Raw genomic sequence first — 17,543 nt, forward strand, 5'->3', positions numbered from 1 at the left:
TATACTTTTTTTTTCTTTTTTTTTTATTTATCGTAAAAGCTTTCTGATTTGTTTGCCAAAATTCTGAACTCTAAATAGATCAAGCCATCAGCGTATAGGTAAGACTCATGGTTAGAGCGGGGGCTGTGCACATTTTTTGCTCTTGACAACAATATGATAATTCATGCAGGTTCTACAATGATTTGATGAGCCTAAACTGTTGATCAAATGAACAAACACATTAAATCTGAACCAACCATTTTTTTTCATTACCAAGTTCTTTGCTGGCCATGGATTTTGGACATGTATCCTTTACTGTGGCCTTAAATATAAATCAAATAGCTAGATAATGGTGCTCAAATTTAGTAAGGAAATTCAGTAAGCCTAGTTCTATATCTGGACTGCTTGATGTAATTAGCCAAGGTTTGGAAGGCGTTCAAATTAAGTTGATAACATGTTTTTTTAGTTTTAGTATTTTTCCTCTTTAATTTCATTTTTCATTTTTTATTTTTCTATCTAATTTGGGTTTTTTTTTTCTTTTTTAATTAAGGTTTGGTTATGGACGTATTTAAATTGATGTAACTCTTTATTTAGAGGAGGATTTTTGGCAGAATAATATTGAGAAATAATAATATGTCTAGGGTTCTTGTTATTGACCCTTTTCCAGAATTTGTCTTTTTTTTTTTCTTTGATTCCTAATCTAATTAGGTTCGGCTGCATCAGTACCCGGTGTCATCTGGGGCATGAATCAATTCTCCACGCTCTTCGTGATTGTTGGAAAGCCAGAGAAGTTTGGAGCACGTTCCATGTTTCCTCTGCTATTTCAAATTTCTGCGCAGCCTCATGGTGCTCTCATTGCTGATATCAATCTGCTCCGTGACCATGCTTGGCATTGCTCTCTTATACACACATTACGCCATGCATGGAAACATCAGAGCAAACTTCATGGAAAAATTGGGAGTAAATATTCAAGCTCTTCTTGTGTACTGTGTTCCTCTCCTTCTCATGGCCTTGGTAACTTGCTAATTGATGATTTTTCTGGCGGTGGCAGTGGCAGGCCTTGGTGGCTGCCTTATCATCTTTTCCAAAAAGTCACACTATTACTCCAATTTATAATTATTTTACAGATAGTACACCTAAATTTAGAAAAATGATCCAGCATTTAAATCACAAATTATTAGTAAATAAAATATATCAAGTACAAGAACTATCAAACATAAAGCATCCTAATCTGCTCACATGCTGAAACCTTAAAGATTTTGATTTTAACCAAATTTTTTTTGAAAGAACAACAATGTAAATGACTAAAACAAACACATTAAGAAACTGATCTTAGACCGAAATGAAATTTGGAAGTGGAATTAAGACCCTTCCTACAAGGGCAGGTGGTGATGTTTAGGAGTGCTATAAGGAGAATAAGGTGCGCTTGTAACAAAAGAAGGTAGATCTTGGCTCATGCTAACACCAGCTGCCTTATTTAGGGTTCTTGGGCCGGGTCCTTGGAATCAGAGGGCTTCTTGATGTTGAGGTCATGGTGCTATGACCAAATGCTCTTTCTCCTGCCTTTCTTGGCCCCTTCTCAGCCCACTTGAGCTCTGCCTAATTAACAACACTAGGAGACCCTGAACAGCACCCTACTATTCCTGCTCTTTTATGTACCTATTTAAATAACATTACTCAAATCCACAGCAAGCAGACGAAATGTTAGAATTTGATACAGTGGTACTCTTGCTCCCAGTCTCATCTTTGTCAAAAACAATAACAAAATCGAAACACACGCATAAAATATTGAAAAAAAAAAAGACTGAGGCCGTCCATTAACGATATAATTTTGACCCGCAACTTAACGAATCGTGCAAGATGTCATATTCTTTTGCCTCGGTAGACTAAATTTAATTTATTAATTAGGACGGCAGGAGGAATTCCACTCCCAATGTGTTGTTGTTATTGGGAGATGAGCTTGACCATTTGTTCTTATTGTGACCTACTCTAAAATATCCACGTTCAGATGCTTAATCATTTTCAGAATCTTCTTAAATTAATAATCTTGATTTACTACTTCATAAACAGTTATACATGGTGAAGACTAGTTACTCCCATTCTGCTTGTTCAAGAAAATGATTTTTCTATTTTCTGATGAATGACAGAGAATTTTCTTAATTAGAAAAAAGATTTAACTGCAGTAATTAATGACATATATATAAATCTAATGAAAGATATGTTGATAAATAAAATTCTTAATTAAGATAAGTTTGAAGGAAATGTGCTTAGAAATGGTTACCTTTGGCCGAACTTTCTTCCTAAACACTCCATGCATTTTCTTCCTTCTGTCATCTCTCCCATTCCTGCGCTCACACAATTCCTTCTGTCATTATGTTGTTGTAATTATTAAGCAGCGTCGGCAGCTTGATTTGGGCGAGAAGAATGATGACAATATTGGTTAGTGTATATATTTTCTGTGTTTAATTTTCAAAGGTCGTGTTTGACAAGCTTGGAGCCAAGAAGTTAATATCTTTTTGGTTCAATACTCTTTGTATTGCGTATAGATAATAATAGGGCACAAACATGTTTAACTTGACGGTTTTTATAATAATTTTGAAATAAATCTTTATCAATTTAAAATAAAAAGGATAAAAAAAACATGTCTTTTTTATCTCTATTATTTTTCCATCTTTTTTGTTACTAGAAAATAATTAATGAAAGATAAATCTAATGAAAGATATGTTGATAAATAAAATTAAAGGATTCAATGCTGGCTTGACTAATTAATTAATTAATGCATGGTGATTAAGATAAACCCTGTTATGTATATATAACCCGCATTGTTTTAAATTCTTCACGCTAGAGTTCATAAGTTTAAAACATCCCATATATATACACAAAGAGGTTACTTCTTGCGCTACCCTGATGGTGAATCCTTTTTTGGTTAATGTAAAATAATATTATAGGGAACATATGAATTTTTTTTACATTATTATTAAACCTGTTTACATGTGACTGAAACTTTTTGTTATTATCATTATTTTTTTTTTATTTTTTTGAAAAAAATAAAAAAACTAAAAAAACACATATGGTCAAAAACAAAAAAGCCTGGTTGCACAGGCATAAAGCAAACACAACGAGCCTAGGCCATGTTTAATTTTTTTTTTCTTTTTAAAAGTGATGAATAACATGCTATTCACCACTTTCTTTCTTTGTTTGTTTTTTTTTTTTTAAATAATAATAGCAAACAACAACACGAGATCTAACTACTACCATGTGGCTAAAAAGAGTAACTTTTTGTATATAATGGGATCCACACAAAAAAGCAAGAAAACCTGATTTTTTATGGTATATTTCTGTAATTAATTGTATATTAAAAGAAAAACAATCACACCCCACCACTCTTAGCCCTAATTGTTTTTTATGGTGTTATTTTAAAAATATTTTTTAAAAATTTATTTTTTTTGTTTTAAATTAATTATTTTTTATATTTTTAGATTATTTTAATTTACTGATATTTTTTAAAATATTATTTTAATATAATTTTAAATAAAAAATATTTTAAAATACAATCATAAAGCGTGATAAATATTGATCAGCAGGAAAAGATGAAACATGCATCTATGTGGCCAAGAATTAATGGAGTCGGTGATAGACGAACAAAAGGGGCAAACGTTTTCCACAACAAAACTATTCAACTGGTTTTAATTATTTCCATGTCTGATACACTTATCACTTTAGGAGACAAGGAGGATCTCTCTCTCTCTCTCACTTATATATATATATAAGTGAAATCTCATAAAGGAGGATGGAAGAATTGAGATTATCTATTATAAAAGTGAAAAAACAAGTCTATTCATCATGTCTTTTAAATTAGAATAATTTTTTAAACTAAAAAATTATTTGTATTATGATAGATTTAGCTTGTAATCCTCTGGATTAAAAAAAGAGAAGCTGAAAATTATTTGTTTGTTTAGTTTTCAGCTATTTCTCGTCAATCAACAAGTGATTTTGCGTGCAATAAATGGCCGAAAAGGAGTTCATCTTTATCAAGTACTAGGCTAATAAATTGGACGGGTATTTGATCAAATAAATGGTTGTTAAACATTCAAACACAAACAATAATTTTAATTGATTTTCATTTGATAAAAAAAGGTAACCGACTTTGATTTTAATTATATTGATTTTTTATACTAAAATTCAATAAAATAATGCAAAACTTATTCAATTAAACAACTAAAATTCAACACAATTATTTCTAAGTGATAATATTTTTAATCCTAATTTTTTTAAAAAAATTATTGTAAATAGAATAAATACAAAATAATAATTAAAACTAATCCTACACATTTAATTGAAGTTGAACAAAACATTAAAAAAAAATTCAAAAAAATAATACAAAAACTATTTCAATAACAACTAAGATTCAACACATTTATTAATTCATAAAATTATTAAGAACACAAAATTCAACAAAAATAATGACAAAAATAAAAAAATGATGCAAAAAATACAAAAAAAGAAGAAAAAGGAATGAAAAGTTATTACTTTAATGGCGTGCTTAATTTTGATTGATAATTAAAAAAAAATGAAAACTAAAAGAAAAGAAAAGAGATTGTTAATAAACCCAAAAAAATAAAAATAAAAAATGAAAAAAGACAACATAAATGAGGATGGGAAGAGAAGAGGATGCTTGATTTTGACTGAGAAGAAGAGAGAGAAGAGAAGAAAGAGAGAGAAGAGAAAAGAAAGAGATGGAAACAACTTCGTGAGAGAAGAAGAGAGAAAAAGATGAAGCTTCGTCTATCATATCTTGAAATGTGGTTTATTCTTTTTCTTAATTGAAGCTCGAAATAATACAATATAGCTATTGAGATCTCTTCAATAATATAGGCCTTGCATATCAAAGTGTAAAAACCAAAAAAAGAAAAAAAAAAAAGCAAGAAGTGGAACCGAAATGACTCCACCATCACTGCCAATTTCTAAATCGGCAGCGACGCAGTTTTGAGCTGTCGATTTCTGAATCGGCAGTGATGCAGTTTCGGGCTGCCGATTTCTAAATCAATAGCAACGCAGTGCGTCTGTAGATTTTTGAATCGGCAGTGACGTAGTGTGGCTATCGATTTTTGAATCGGCAGCAACACAGTGTGGCCGCCGATTTTTGAATAGGCAGCGATGCAATTTCGAGCTGTCGATTTCTGAATCGGCAGCGATGCAGTTTGGCTGCCGATTCCTGAATCGGCAATGACGCAGTTTGAGGCTGCTGATTTTGGAATCGGAAGCGACATAAAAAAAAAATCCAGTGGCTTTGGCCTTGAAAAGGCTGGGTCGTTATAGTTGGTATCAGAGCACCTGGTTTGGATCCTAAGGATCAATGATACTAAAGTTTTTGTGATCTATCTCCGGATGATGCACACTTGATGAGGGGCATAAACCAAGCCACCTTTCATAGAAAGGAGGAGTAAAGGCCAATATATATATATATATATATACGCGCCCAATCTTCACTAGATGAGGACCTCTTGGATGATTGGGTTCTTAGACCTGATGAGTATCCATATTATGGGAATGTGGATTACAGAACTATATATGTTGATGCCATAATAAAGAAGGAATGCCTTAACAGAACATTGGGCAAGGATTGAGGATGTGGTAGCCGAGTTCAAAGTTAGCGATAGTCCATCACAGTGGATAGGCCGACGGGGTTTTTCAATCTAGAGCAAACTCCAGCCAAGGGAGGTAGGGGCACAAAATGATCGGACTTTAAAAAGAGTATTTCACCTGATGTAGGAAGAAATTACGGTTGCATCCGATGTGGTGACAAGTACACTCTTAATGAATAACTTTAATGTACTTGTGTTGTTGGATTGAGTGCTCCCACTTATTGAGCACTAGGAGAAGTTGACAACAAAATGGAAAGAGAGGTTGTATTAGGATACTCCAATAAGAAATAGGGTACGGAACAGAAGTAAACATTATGCAACTTGGGCGTGATTGACGTCACATGGGGAATTTATCGCTTATGTGTCAAAACAGTTAAATACTTATGTACAGAATTACTTGAGACCTGACCTAGGGTCGATTCCTATGGCATTTTCTCTAAGAATCTGGAGGCACTAGCAATACGAGTCCCTTTAATTTCGAGGATGAAATTTATATTAAGAGGGGAGAATGTAAAAACCAAAAAAAAAAAAAACAAGAAGCGGAACCGAAATGACTCCACCATCACTGCCAATTTCTGAATCGGCAATAACACAGTTTTAGGCTGCTGATTTTTGATTTCTGAATAGACAGCTGTTGTTACCCAATTTTTGACCCACCTTTTTGATAAAATTTTTGGAAAATCCAAAAATAGTGAAAAAACAACAAAAATCCAAAAAAATTATGTTTTTAATATATTTGCAGCGTTTTTAGCATTTTCAATGTCGTCTAACAAGAATTTAAATTTTCAAAGGTTTTTGGAACGCGTTCGACTTTTCACTTGTCATTTTTAAAATCATTTATTTTTCTCATTGAGTCGATGTTGATATTGCTCGTGTTCAAAAAATACAAAAAAATTAAGAAAAATCAAAATTTTACAAAAAAGAAGAAGTTGAGGGACCAATTTTGATACCCGGGCAACATTTTCCCTATAAATATGGGTTGAAAACTCAAAGGAGAGGGGGGGCAATTTTGCAATTTAAGGGAAGGCAACACAAAAGAGAAAAAACCCTAAAAAAAACCTAACTTTTCTGCTCCCTAACCCGAAGGCCGCCGCCCTTATTGGGATTGATTTTTTCTCTCTTCCCTCCCGGCTAGTTCCACCATCTGCTCCTATAATTGTTCTCTGCCAAGGAAAACCAGAGCTGCCTCCCCTTCCCTTGACCAAGAGGCAGCCGACTCCTCCCCCTTCATCAAAATATTTTTTTCTTCTTCCTCTCCCCAACCTCAACCACTCCAGCCACCCAGCCTTTGGGCAAACCAGCAGTGTCCAAGCCTTTGCATTTCCTTCTCTTCCCCCGATCTATCCTTCCTTCTCTCCTGAACCGACCGACTAGTTCCCTTTTGGTTTCCTCCCCCAGCGGCGGCCGAACAGCAGCGCCGGGGCAACATTTCGTCATCTCCACCAAGCCACACAGCAGCAGACGCCTCCACCACCGGCCACCTGAACACAGCGGCACCTGCAGATCAGCAGCCATCCTTCCTCCAACCAACTACCCATAGCAAAGGGGAGGACGAGAAAGCCCATTGTAGAACAGATCTGCAGTGAAGCAAATCTAAAGGAGAAGAGAGAGAGAGAGAGAGAGAGAGAGAGAGAGAGAGAGAGAGAGAGATGAGGCATATCCGAATACAAGGAAGAAAAAGCTTAAAATCAACTGCCTTGTGTGTATCTTTGGGTCTTTGAAGGTGACGGTGACTCCCACCACCGGCGTGGGAAGATAGAGGGGAAGAAGACATTCCAGATCCCCTGTTTTTTTGAGTTTCCAGTGGCGGCGCGTGGGCTGAAGGTGAAGTGTGGGAAGACGCATCGCCACTGTTCATGCCGTTCCAGAAGGACTTCCTAGCATTGTTATGGATTTTTGAGGGTTTATTTTGTAATTTTAATGTGTTTAATGTAATATTTGTTTAGTTTTGAGTTTTTTTTTTAATTTGTAATTTGTAATGTGGATATACAAAAAAAAAGAAACAAAAATAGTGAAAGTGTATGTGTGTGTTTGTATTTGTTTTATGAATGTTTTATTTTTTTATGATAAAATTACAAAGATTAAAGAAGAATTTAATATTTTGATTGGATCACGGTCGAGAATTATAAACTTATACGTAAGTTGTATTTCTAATATCCGATAAAAAGATAAAATTTTAAAACTTCTTTAGCACATCAAGATCACAAAGCAGCTTACCTCAGGTAGGGGGCGTTAGGGGTGCTAATACCTTCCCTAACCACAATCAGTCCCTTACCCGCGAATCTCTGACAAGACTAGTACATCCGATTTCCTAGTAGCCTGTAATCAATTACTAGGTGGCAACTCCAACGAACCAATCAAAGCAAACGCAATAACGAGAAAAATTGCCAGCCGATGCCGCTCGGATTTTCCGACGTGCGACAGCAGCGATGCAGTGTGGCTGCCGATTTCTGAATCGACAGCGATGCAGTTTCGGGTTGTCGATTTCTGAATTGGCAGCGATGCAGTTTGGCTGCCGATTCCTGAATCAACAACAACACAGTTTGAGGCTGCCAATTTCGGAATCGGCAGCGACATAAAAAAAAAATCCAGTGACTTTGGCATTGAAAAGGCCGGGTCGTTACATTTGGTATCAGAGCCGACCTCACTGGCTGTCCGGTTGTGCCGATAGGGTCATCGGGCTCCTTAAGAGGGGTGGATTGTAAGATCCCACATCGGCGGGTGAGAGGTGTGTTGCTGGCCTTATTAGTAGTGTTGGTGCTAACATGTCGAACGCGTTTTGGGGCGTCAGACTCAGTAGTGGGCTCGCGTCATCAGGAACAAAACCGTGAGGGCGGTAAGGCCCAAAGCGGATAATATTCAGTATGTTGGGCTGGGCTGTTACACAAAGCCTCAACATGAGCCTTGTTTTTTACTTTTAAGGTTGAATAAATACTTGCATATAATTAAATGAATGTTTTGAAATGTGCAAAGAAGGACAATAAAATTTTAATTATAAAGCATATGTAATCTATAACCTCTTGAATGGATACATCCATCTATATTGGACTGGGCCTTCATTTTGTCTCAAATGGTAAATGTATGGGTAAATGCCCTATCAAATCGAAAAACAATGGAGGAAATATTATCTCAAGGTTGCATATTGTCCGGATGATATTCATTTCAAGCCTCTATATGTGTTAAGTCTGCAACTTGTTGGAGCATATATCTCCAAAGAAGTGACTAATCTATGTGAGTGCATCTTATATCCTCTTTGGTAATACATCCTGGTAAACTAATGCAATGAGTGTTTGCATAAACATATGACAATTATGACTATTTATTCAATGCAACATGCAATCCTTCAAATTCACCAATCTTGATATGTTCGAGGTATATCTTTCAAGAAAACACAGGCTTAATTTTTACAATGACAAAAAAAAAAAAAGAAAAAAAAAAGAGAGATGTTATATCCATTCTATCATTGATTTTGTCATTTGTCTTTCCTTTCACGTCCATAACAGTGATGAAAATGTTATCAAAAACATTTTTTTCAATGTGTACAACATCAAAGTTATGATAAAGGAGATTGATCTTCCAATAAGAAAACTCTCATAAAATACTTTGCTTTACCCAATTGTAGATCAAACCAAAACAAGGAAATTTCTACTTATTAGATTGAAAATCAAAATTGAAACATAATATCATCATACTCCAATACCATGTCATATAATTCTTCACTTGAAAGAAGTGTTTGTGCAACTTCGATACCATTTGATAGGAATTCATAAAATTATTGGATATATGTGAGAGAGTACAAGGGAATTTTACTTAGATTTTCAATTTTATTTTATTAATAAAAAAATATGATTATAATTTTCACATTCCTTGATAATTTTTTTTTTAATTCTTGTGTGAACATAACTAAATTTAAATAAAATCATATAAATTTTAATATGTTTTATTTCTTATTTTACCATATTTATCTTAAGTTGTGTATGGGATGATCCTAAGAGAATTTTCAAAACGAGGGAGATTAAACCTCCTCCTTGTAAAAATGTAACATCAATAGAAGCAATAGATAACGACACGTAGATGACATAGTTGATCAGGACTCTCCCTTTTTGAAGACACGTAGAGAAAAAAAAATTATTGATTAATTAATAACACATTTGTAGTGTGTGGGGCAATCTCGTGTTTATCACGACTCTCCTTTTTGAAAATCTTTTGTTATATAAAGCCACACAAGGAACACCATGCATGTCAAGAACATTAGTAGATCAAGTTGTTTGATCATGGAATATCTTGTTGCAACTTCCTTCACAACCCTATTAAGCTCCCCAGCTTCACTTATTGAGCATATATCTCTAAAGAAATAACTAATCTATATGATAGCTTCTCATATCCTGTTTGGTAATACATTCGAGTAGACTAATGGAATGAGTGTTTGTATAAACACGTGGCAGTTATGATTCTTGATTTCATGCAATCTGCAATCCTTCAAATTCATCAACCTTGATATGTTCGAGGCATGTTCATTAGAAAAACACAGGCTTTTAAGCCATTGGCAGATTAATAATTATGCATTCTTGTCTAAGGTGGAGTTGGTTTAGGGCTTTGTGACCTATGAACTAACATAAACAAACTTCATATTTTTTACGGTGATAAAAATAAATAAATTATATAGATTATATATGCACAAGATTAAGGTTATGATGGAGAAGATTGGTTTTCCAATAAAAAAACTCTCATAAAATACTTCATTTTATCCAATTGTGTATCACACCAAAACCAGAAAATTTCTACTTACCAAATTGAAAATCAAATATAATGTCACCATACTACAATACCATGTCATACAATTCTTTACTTGAAAGAAGTGTTTATGCAACTCTGATACTATTTGATAGGAATTTGTAAAATTATCAGATATTTGTGAGAGAGTACATGGGAATTTTACTTAGATTTTCAAAAAGAAATTATTAATAAAAAAAATATTATTATTATCCTCCCATTACTTAATAAAATCTTTTAATACTTGTGTGAACGTAACTAAATTTAAATAAACCATATAAATTTTTATATGTTTTATTTTTTCATTCTACCATATTTTTCTCGAGTTATGTATTGGATGAACCTAGGAGAATTTTCAAAACGAGGGAGATTTTGATTAGGACTCTCCCTTTTCAAAGACAAGTAGAGAACAAAACATTATAGATTAATAACACATTTATAGTGTGTGGGGGCAATCTGGTGTTTATCACGACTCTCCCTTTTGAAAATCTTTTGTTATATAAAGCCACACAAGGAACACCATGCATGTCAAGAACATTAGTAGATCGAGTTGTTTGATCATGGAATATCTTGCTGCAACTTCCTTCACAGCCCTATTAAGCTCCCCAGCTTCACTTCTTGTCTTAGCAATCATACTGTTTTACTTCATCCAATCCCATAAGAATTTCAAGAAACACCCATTGCCTCCCGGTCCAAAACCATGGCCTATTGTTGGACGCCTCCCTACCATGCTCCGAAACAAGCCAGTGTATCGATGGATACGCAATCTCATGAAAGAAATGAACACTGAAATAGCTTGTATCCGTTTAGGAAATGTTCATGTGATTCCTGTCATTTGTCCTGATATTGCTTGTGAATTCTTAAAAGCACAAGATAATACCTTTGCATCTAGACCTCATACCATGACCACAGATCTCATCTCGAGAGGGTACTTAACAACAATTCTCACTCCCTCTGGAGACCAATGGAATAAAATGAAGAAAGTTCTTATGACTCATGTACTTTCTCCAAAAAAACATCAGTGGCTTTATAGCAAAAGAGTTGAAGAAGCTGATCACCTTGTTCATTACGTGTATAACCAGTGCAAGAAGTCTGTGCATCAAGGTGGCATTGTGAATTTGAGAACTGCTGCCCAGCACTATTGTGCAAATGTCACTAGGAAGATGCTGTTCAATAAGAGGTTTTTTGGGAAGGGAATGGAAGATGGTGGACCTGGTTTTGAGGAAGAGGAGTATGTGGATGCCCTTTTCAGCAGCCTCAATCATATATATGCATTTTGCATCTCGGATTTCTTGCCATCTTTGATAGGGCTTGACTTAGATGGGCATGAGAAGGTGGCGATGGAGAATCATAGGATCGTCAATAAATACCATGATCCCATAATCCATGAGAGGGTTCAACAATGGAAGGATGGTGCAAAGAAGGATACGGAGGACTTGCTTGATATTTTAATTACCCTGAAAGATCCTAATGGCAATCCCCTGTTGTCAAAAGATGAGATAAAAGCTCAAATTACAGTAAGTTTTATATGCATTTACATTTTGAATTCCGCATGGAAACACATAACTATGTCTTTAATGTTAATTAATTATACCAGTGATGAGCTAATTATAGCTTAACTGGCACTCGTGTCCTTTCCTTTGAAAGTCTCAAGTTTGCATCTCTTTCCTTAAAAAAAAAAAAAAACTGTAATAATTAAGTTTCACTACTGTATATCATAGTAGTGATTTTCAAACATGATGACACTTGCAGGAAATAATGGTTGCAGCAGTGGACAATCCATCAAATGCTTGTGAATGGGCATTCGCAGAGATGCTAAACCAACCTGAGATACTTGAAAAGGCTACAGAAGAACTGGATAGAGTGGTTGGAAATGAGAGACTTGTCCAAGAATCAGACTTTGCGCATCTCAATTACGTGAAGGCATGTGCTAGAGAAGCATTCAGGCTTCACCCTGTCGCACCATTTAACGTTCCTCATGTGTCGGCCGCCGATACAACAGTTGCCAACTACTTCATCCCGAAAGGTTCCTATGTTCTGCTCAGCCGTCTAGGACTGGGCAGAAACCCTAAAGTATGGGATGAGCCGCTCAAGTTCAAGCCAGAGCGCCACCTCAATGAAATGGAGAAGGTGGTGCTGACTGAGAATAATCTGCGATTCATTTCGTTTTCCACTGGAAAACGTGGGTGCATTGGTGTGACACTTGGGACCTCAATGACTACCATGCTATTTGCTAGACTTCTTCAAGCGTTTACTTGGAGTTTACCACCTCGCCAATCCAGCATCGACCTTACCATTGCTGAAGACAGCATGGCTCTTGTGAAACCACTGTTTGCAATTGCAAAACCACGCTTGCCTCCACACCTGTATCCCGGATACTGAAGCGAGTGCAAGGACTGTGTATGCTGCAAAATATTATCAATAGACGGTGTGCCAGAACATTAGCAGTTAATGTAATAAACTCTGGCAACTTTTATATTATTGAGAAAAGAAACATACAGGATTTGTGTTTAGAATTCTTATTTAACTAGTTAATTAAAAATTTTAATGGATTGCGATAGTTTGAGCTTAATTATAACCCCCCGTGAAAATAACATAATTTAAGAGCGTTGATCGAATATTGTTCTTACATTTGTTGGAGGCCCCACATACACTAAAAGAAAAAAGCAAAGAGAAAATGCAAAAAATTAAAAAAATACAGAAAGAAAATCACACAAATATTTCAGTAAGAAGAATATACTAGAATACCCAAAAAATTATTGAATATTGGTTGAGAAAGTGACACGACCAAAAGATTGATGTCTTCTCCCAAGTGCAGGAGTGTCGAAGTAATAAATAACCCGGTAAGATCGGGGTCGAACCACAGAGAGGTTAATTGTATAAATTATAAATAACAAGACAACAACAACAACAACAATAACAAAAATAACAACAACAATAGCAACAATAATAATAACAATAATAGTAATAGTAATAATAATATTAATAGTAATAATAATAATAATACTCAGTACGTGGCGTTGTTATACCTGAGAATGATTTAAAAGATCGGGTCACAGGTTTCCAGCCTATATACTGAGTTTATGAAAAGATCAAAGAGATATATTATATAATATAAATAGATTTCTGATGCGAATGAACAAGGTAAGACCAACAATATTAGGATCCTTGATCAAATACAAAGCATACTTAACGTATATAAAATATAACAAGAATGTAAATAATAATAATAATAATAAAATAAGTAGTAATAATAATAATAATAATAATTAACAATAAAAAGAAGAGGAGGAAGAAATTAATGAGAACTTTGAGATGGAAGATTAATGTAAGGATTAAACAATAATAAAAAACAAATGTCAAGGTTAGAGGATCCACCAATGGTATTTCAAACAAGTATAGTATAAAACTCTTATTACTCAATTTGAAAACCTCACACGGAGGAAGTTCCAATTGGATAATTTGTCATTAATAGTTCATTATAAATTATTAACATGATCATATTAATTATCTTATTTACATAACACCAAAATTTTAAATATTATCAGGAATTCATGATGTTAACTGATGTTAATAACAAATCAAGTTCCTTTCATAGCCCAGGTGTAGGTAATACCATACGGTTGGGCTATGAGAGTGTCAAGCATTTGTTGTACCAAATGTTATACAACACAAATCTAAATTAACCATTTAACAAGCAAGGTATTAAGAATTAGTAAGATAAAAAGATAAGACATGTTAATATTAAACATTAAGGTCCATGTTGAGTTTACACTATACTTATTCTTACACCATTAGTGTAACCTTTTCACCTTGACATAATAAACTTAGCTAAAAATAATGAAGAAGAGAAACATAAATAAAAAAAACAAGAACATAAATAAGATACAAGTTAACTAAAGAAAGGAAAGGAAATGAAAAGCATAAACAAGATATTAATGAAAGCAAAACTTAAAAATTACAAAAAATATAAAGAGAGAAATAAAGAGCATAAACTTGATCTGAACAACCAAGCCTCCAAATGCATGGCGCTTGCCTCCTTTTATAGGCCAAAATTCGGAATTATTGATTTGATGACTAATTGTTGAGTGGGTGGCCAACTTTTGACTTGGTGAAAATCCTTATCTTCTTGTCTGAATAAAAAAAAAAAATGCTACCATCCGAACTGGGTCCACTAGAAAACATGAAAGTTGTAGGAAATTGACTCAGCTTTTCAGGAAAAAAAATGGAGGTCATTTGGACTTCTAGAACTCCAGATATGAGCCAAACACTAAATAGTATTCGGGTTGCAGGACATATTCGGACTTCTCCGTTCTTGCTATAATTTGGACTTGAAAACGGCCTTCTTAGATCTTGATGAAAACATAAAAGTTGTAGGCCTATGTCTTACTGAATCTTTGTAAAAATTTGAGGTCATTGAGACATCTAGAACTCGAGATATGACCCAATTACCGAATAATGTTCTAGTTTGGACTGCACTAACATCTCTTTTCTAAGTTTCACCCTCTCTTTATCTTCACAAATTTCAGTAGTTGAATTCATTAATGAATCCTTTGATTTATGTGATAGCCCTGCATTTAAGATGAACATTTACCATATATTAGGTCATTTTATAGTATTAGACTTGTTATTATAAAACGTGCTTTAGTTAAGGAGTTATTGATACTTTAAGTGCAAAATGATGATATAAAATTTTGATAAATATCAACTTTTAAGTACTAATCAGGAAGATCAAACTATACGAGATTAAAAAATTTAATAGTGTATTTTTCGACTAATGAAGGCTTCATTGGTAAAGGAAGATTACATTTAAGGAGGAAAATTTAAATTGAATGTTTAAGTATTCAATTGGAATTTTTCAAGGCTTAATTGAATTTTTCAAGGACTTAATTGCAAGAAAATTTAATTTTTTTAAGTCAATTTAGACTTTAATTAGAAGAAATTAAAGTCTATGGTCGAATTGTAATTTTTAAGAATTAATTTGGTTCATTCAAAGGCTTAATTATATAAATATTGAAGTTTTAATAGGCAATTAAAGACTTGATTGAAGAAATCTAAAATTAAGCACCAAACTGAAAAGGATGTGTCATTGTAAAGGCTGAAATTGACCAAATCACGGTCAAATTGAAAAAATTAAAAGTTTATTGATCAATTTAAGGTCGAAATGCATAAATTTAGAAATAAGGACTAAATTGAAAATGGCGGTCAACTTTGGAGCTGATAATTGAGTTTAGCAACGATGAAATTACATGAAATAAAAAATTTAGGGGCAATTACTAGTATAATTAAAAGTAATGGAAAGAGTAGGTACTCAATTGAAAATTTTCAAATATTGAAGTTTAATAGGCAATTAAAGACTTGATTGAAGAAATCTAAAATTAAGCACCAAATTGAAAAGGATGTGTCATTGTAAAGGCTGAAATTGACCAAATCACGGGTCAAATTGAAAAAATTAAAAGTTTATTGATTAATTTAAGGTCGAAATGCATAAATTTAGAAATAAGGACTAAATTGAAAATGGCGGTCAACTTTGGAGCTGATAATTGAGTTTAACAACGATGAAATTACATGAAATTAAAAATTTAGGGGCAATTACTGGTATAATTAAAAGTAATGGAAAGAGTAGGGACTCAATTGAAATTTTTCAAATCTCGAATTAAGAACCTTAAATGACATGTCATTCAGATTTAATGAAAAGAAAGTAAATGGCACGTCGTTCATCAGCTTGCATATTTGTTTTAACAGTTTCAGCTGATGTAGTTGACAACTTCAAACGTATGAGTGTGGAGTTACAAACCTCTAAATTAAGCAATGTTGGATCCAAATGAATGGAGTATACCCTCTTTACCAAATTTAGGTGGTCTCCAGCGATGACAACTTCAGAACTGCTCCGACAAGATCTCAAAAGTAGGCAACTCAGTCAGCTTTGATAGTGTAACCATCATGCAAAAAATGATTTGGTTTTCATATGGCTCCACAATAGGTTCTTATCAAGGGTTCACAATACTTCTCTCAAGATCAAGAGGTTAGAAATGGATTCAAGACCTCCCAAAATCCTATAAATACCCCCTTCAAGATTTTTTTAAAAAAAAGGGTAGGAAAAAAAAAGAAAAAAAAAAATATTGATGAAAAAGCTAAGTGTGAAGATTTGAGAGGCTCACACAAGGTTTTCTCAAGTTTCCTAAACTTAGTAAGTTTGTGAAAGGCTAAATTTTCCAAAGAAAAGAAAGAGAGTAGTTGTTATACGTATACTATCTAATCCAAAAACAGGCCCTTGTGGCCTACTTAAGGTGTTTTTTATTTGTTTTTTGTTTTATAGTTATGTTTGCAAGCATAGAAAAGAGGTTTTGAATGTTTTACAAATGATGTTCCATTCACCTTTTTATTGCTATGATTTTTATTTAATTAAGTTATATTGAAGTTTTTTTTTTTTTTTTTTTTTGATGCATTAAAGTTGTTGTATAAGTTTGTTTTTTGATAAACAATGTTGTTTTAGTTTTTGTTTAGAGCTATGCATGTTAAAGCAATGATGTTTACCCTGAATTTGTTAGGCATGTTCATGCATAAAATAGATTCAGAAAATTAATTTTGAATACATGTTGCATGCATATATAGGTTGTTTTTAAGTTATTAATTTTTTTGATTTGGTATCTCTTGTTTGATTTTCATGCTTTGATGGTTTTTTATTAGTTTTTTGGATCAAACATGTTTGTGTATGATATTGTAACTTGTTAGGACAAAAAAAGCATGTTTTAAGAGCCAAAAATACCCATTTCTAGGTTTGCCAAAAGCTGCCTTAACTAGAGATTTTTTGGGTTTTTTTAGCATATTTTTCGTGTTCCTGGAAGGAACACTGCTTTAGCCTTTAGATTTGGACAGTGTTTGGTCCATTTCTTTACACAAACACCTTTTTTATACATGATTAGTAGACAATCTATTGTTTGTTTGCATAAATAACATGTTTTTGATAGGTTTTAATCCTAGAGTTTTGGTTTTGAACCAAAGCTGATTTTAATAAAAATCGAGACATTTTAGTGATAATCAATATAAATGGATACTACATTATTGATCTTTGCATAATTTACAACATGTATATACCTTTGTTTAAACCAAATCTGGTCTGTTTTGGAACCCATATTCATAGGT

The 17,543-nt window shown here is 33.5% G+C and overlaps 1 protein-coding gene across 1 annotated transcript; it reads left to right on the top strand.

The window, feature by feature from the left end:
• The first annotated feature begins 10,942 nt into the window (after window positions 1-10,942).
• Window positions 10,943-13,003, top strand: LOC118054026 (isoleucine N-monooxygenase 2). The gene is made up of 2 exons (XM_035065459.2): window positions 10,943-11,914; window positions 12,150-13,003. The coding sequence occupies exons 1-2, from the start codon at window positions 10,958-10,960 to the stop codon at window positions 12,777-12,779; spliced, it is 1,587 nt and encodes a 528-aa protein (XP_034921350.2). The 5' UTR covers window positions 10,943-10,957; the 3' UTR covers window positions 12,780-13,003.
• Window positions 13,004-17,543: the final 4,540 nt, after the last annotated feature.

The sequence above is a fragment of the Populus alba genome, chromosome 13 (assembly GCF_005239225.2).
Source record: "Populus alba chromosome 13, ASM523922v2, whole genome shotgun sequence".
Classification (NCBI taxonomy): domain Eukaryota; kingdom Viridiplantae; phylum Streptophyta; class Magnoliopsida; order Malpighiales; family Salicaceae; genus Populus; species Populus alba.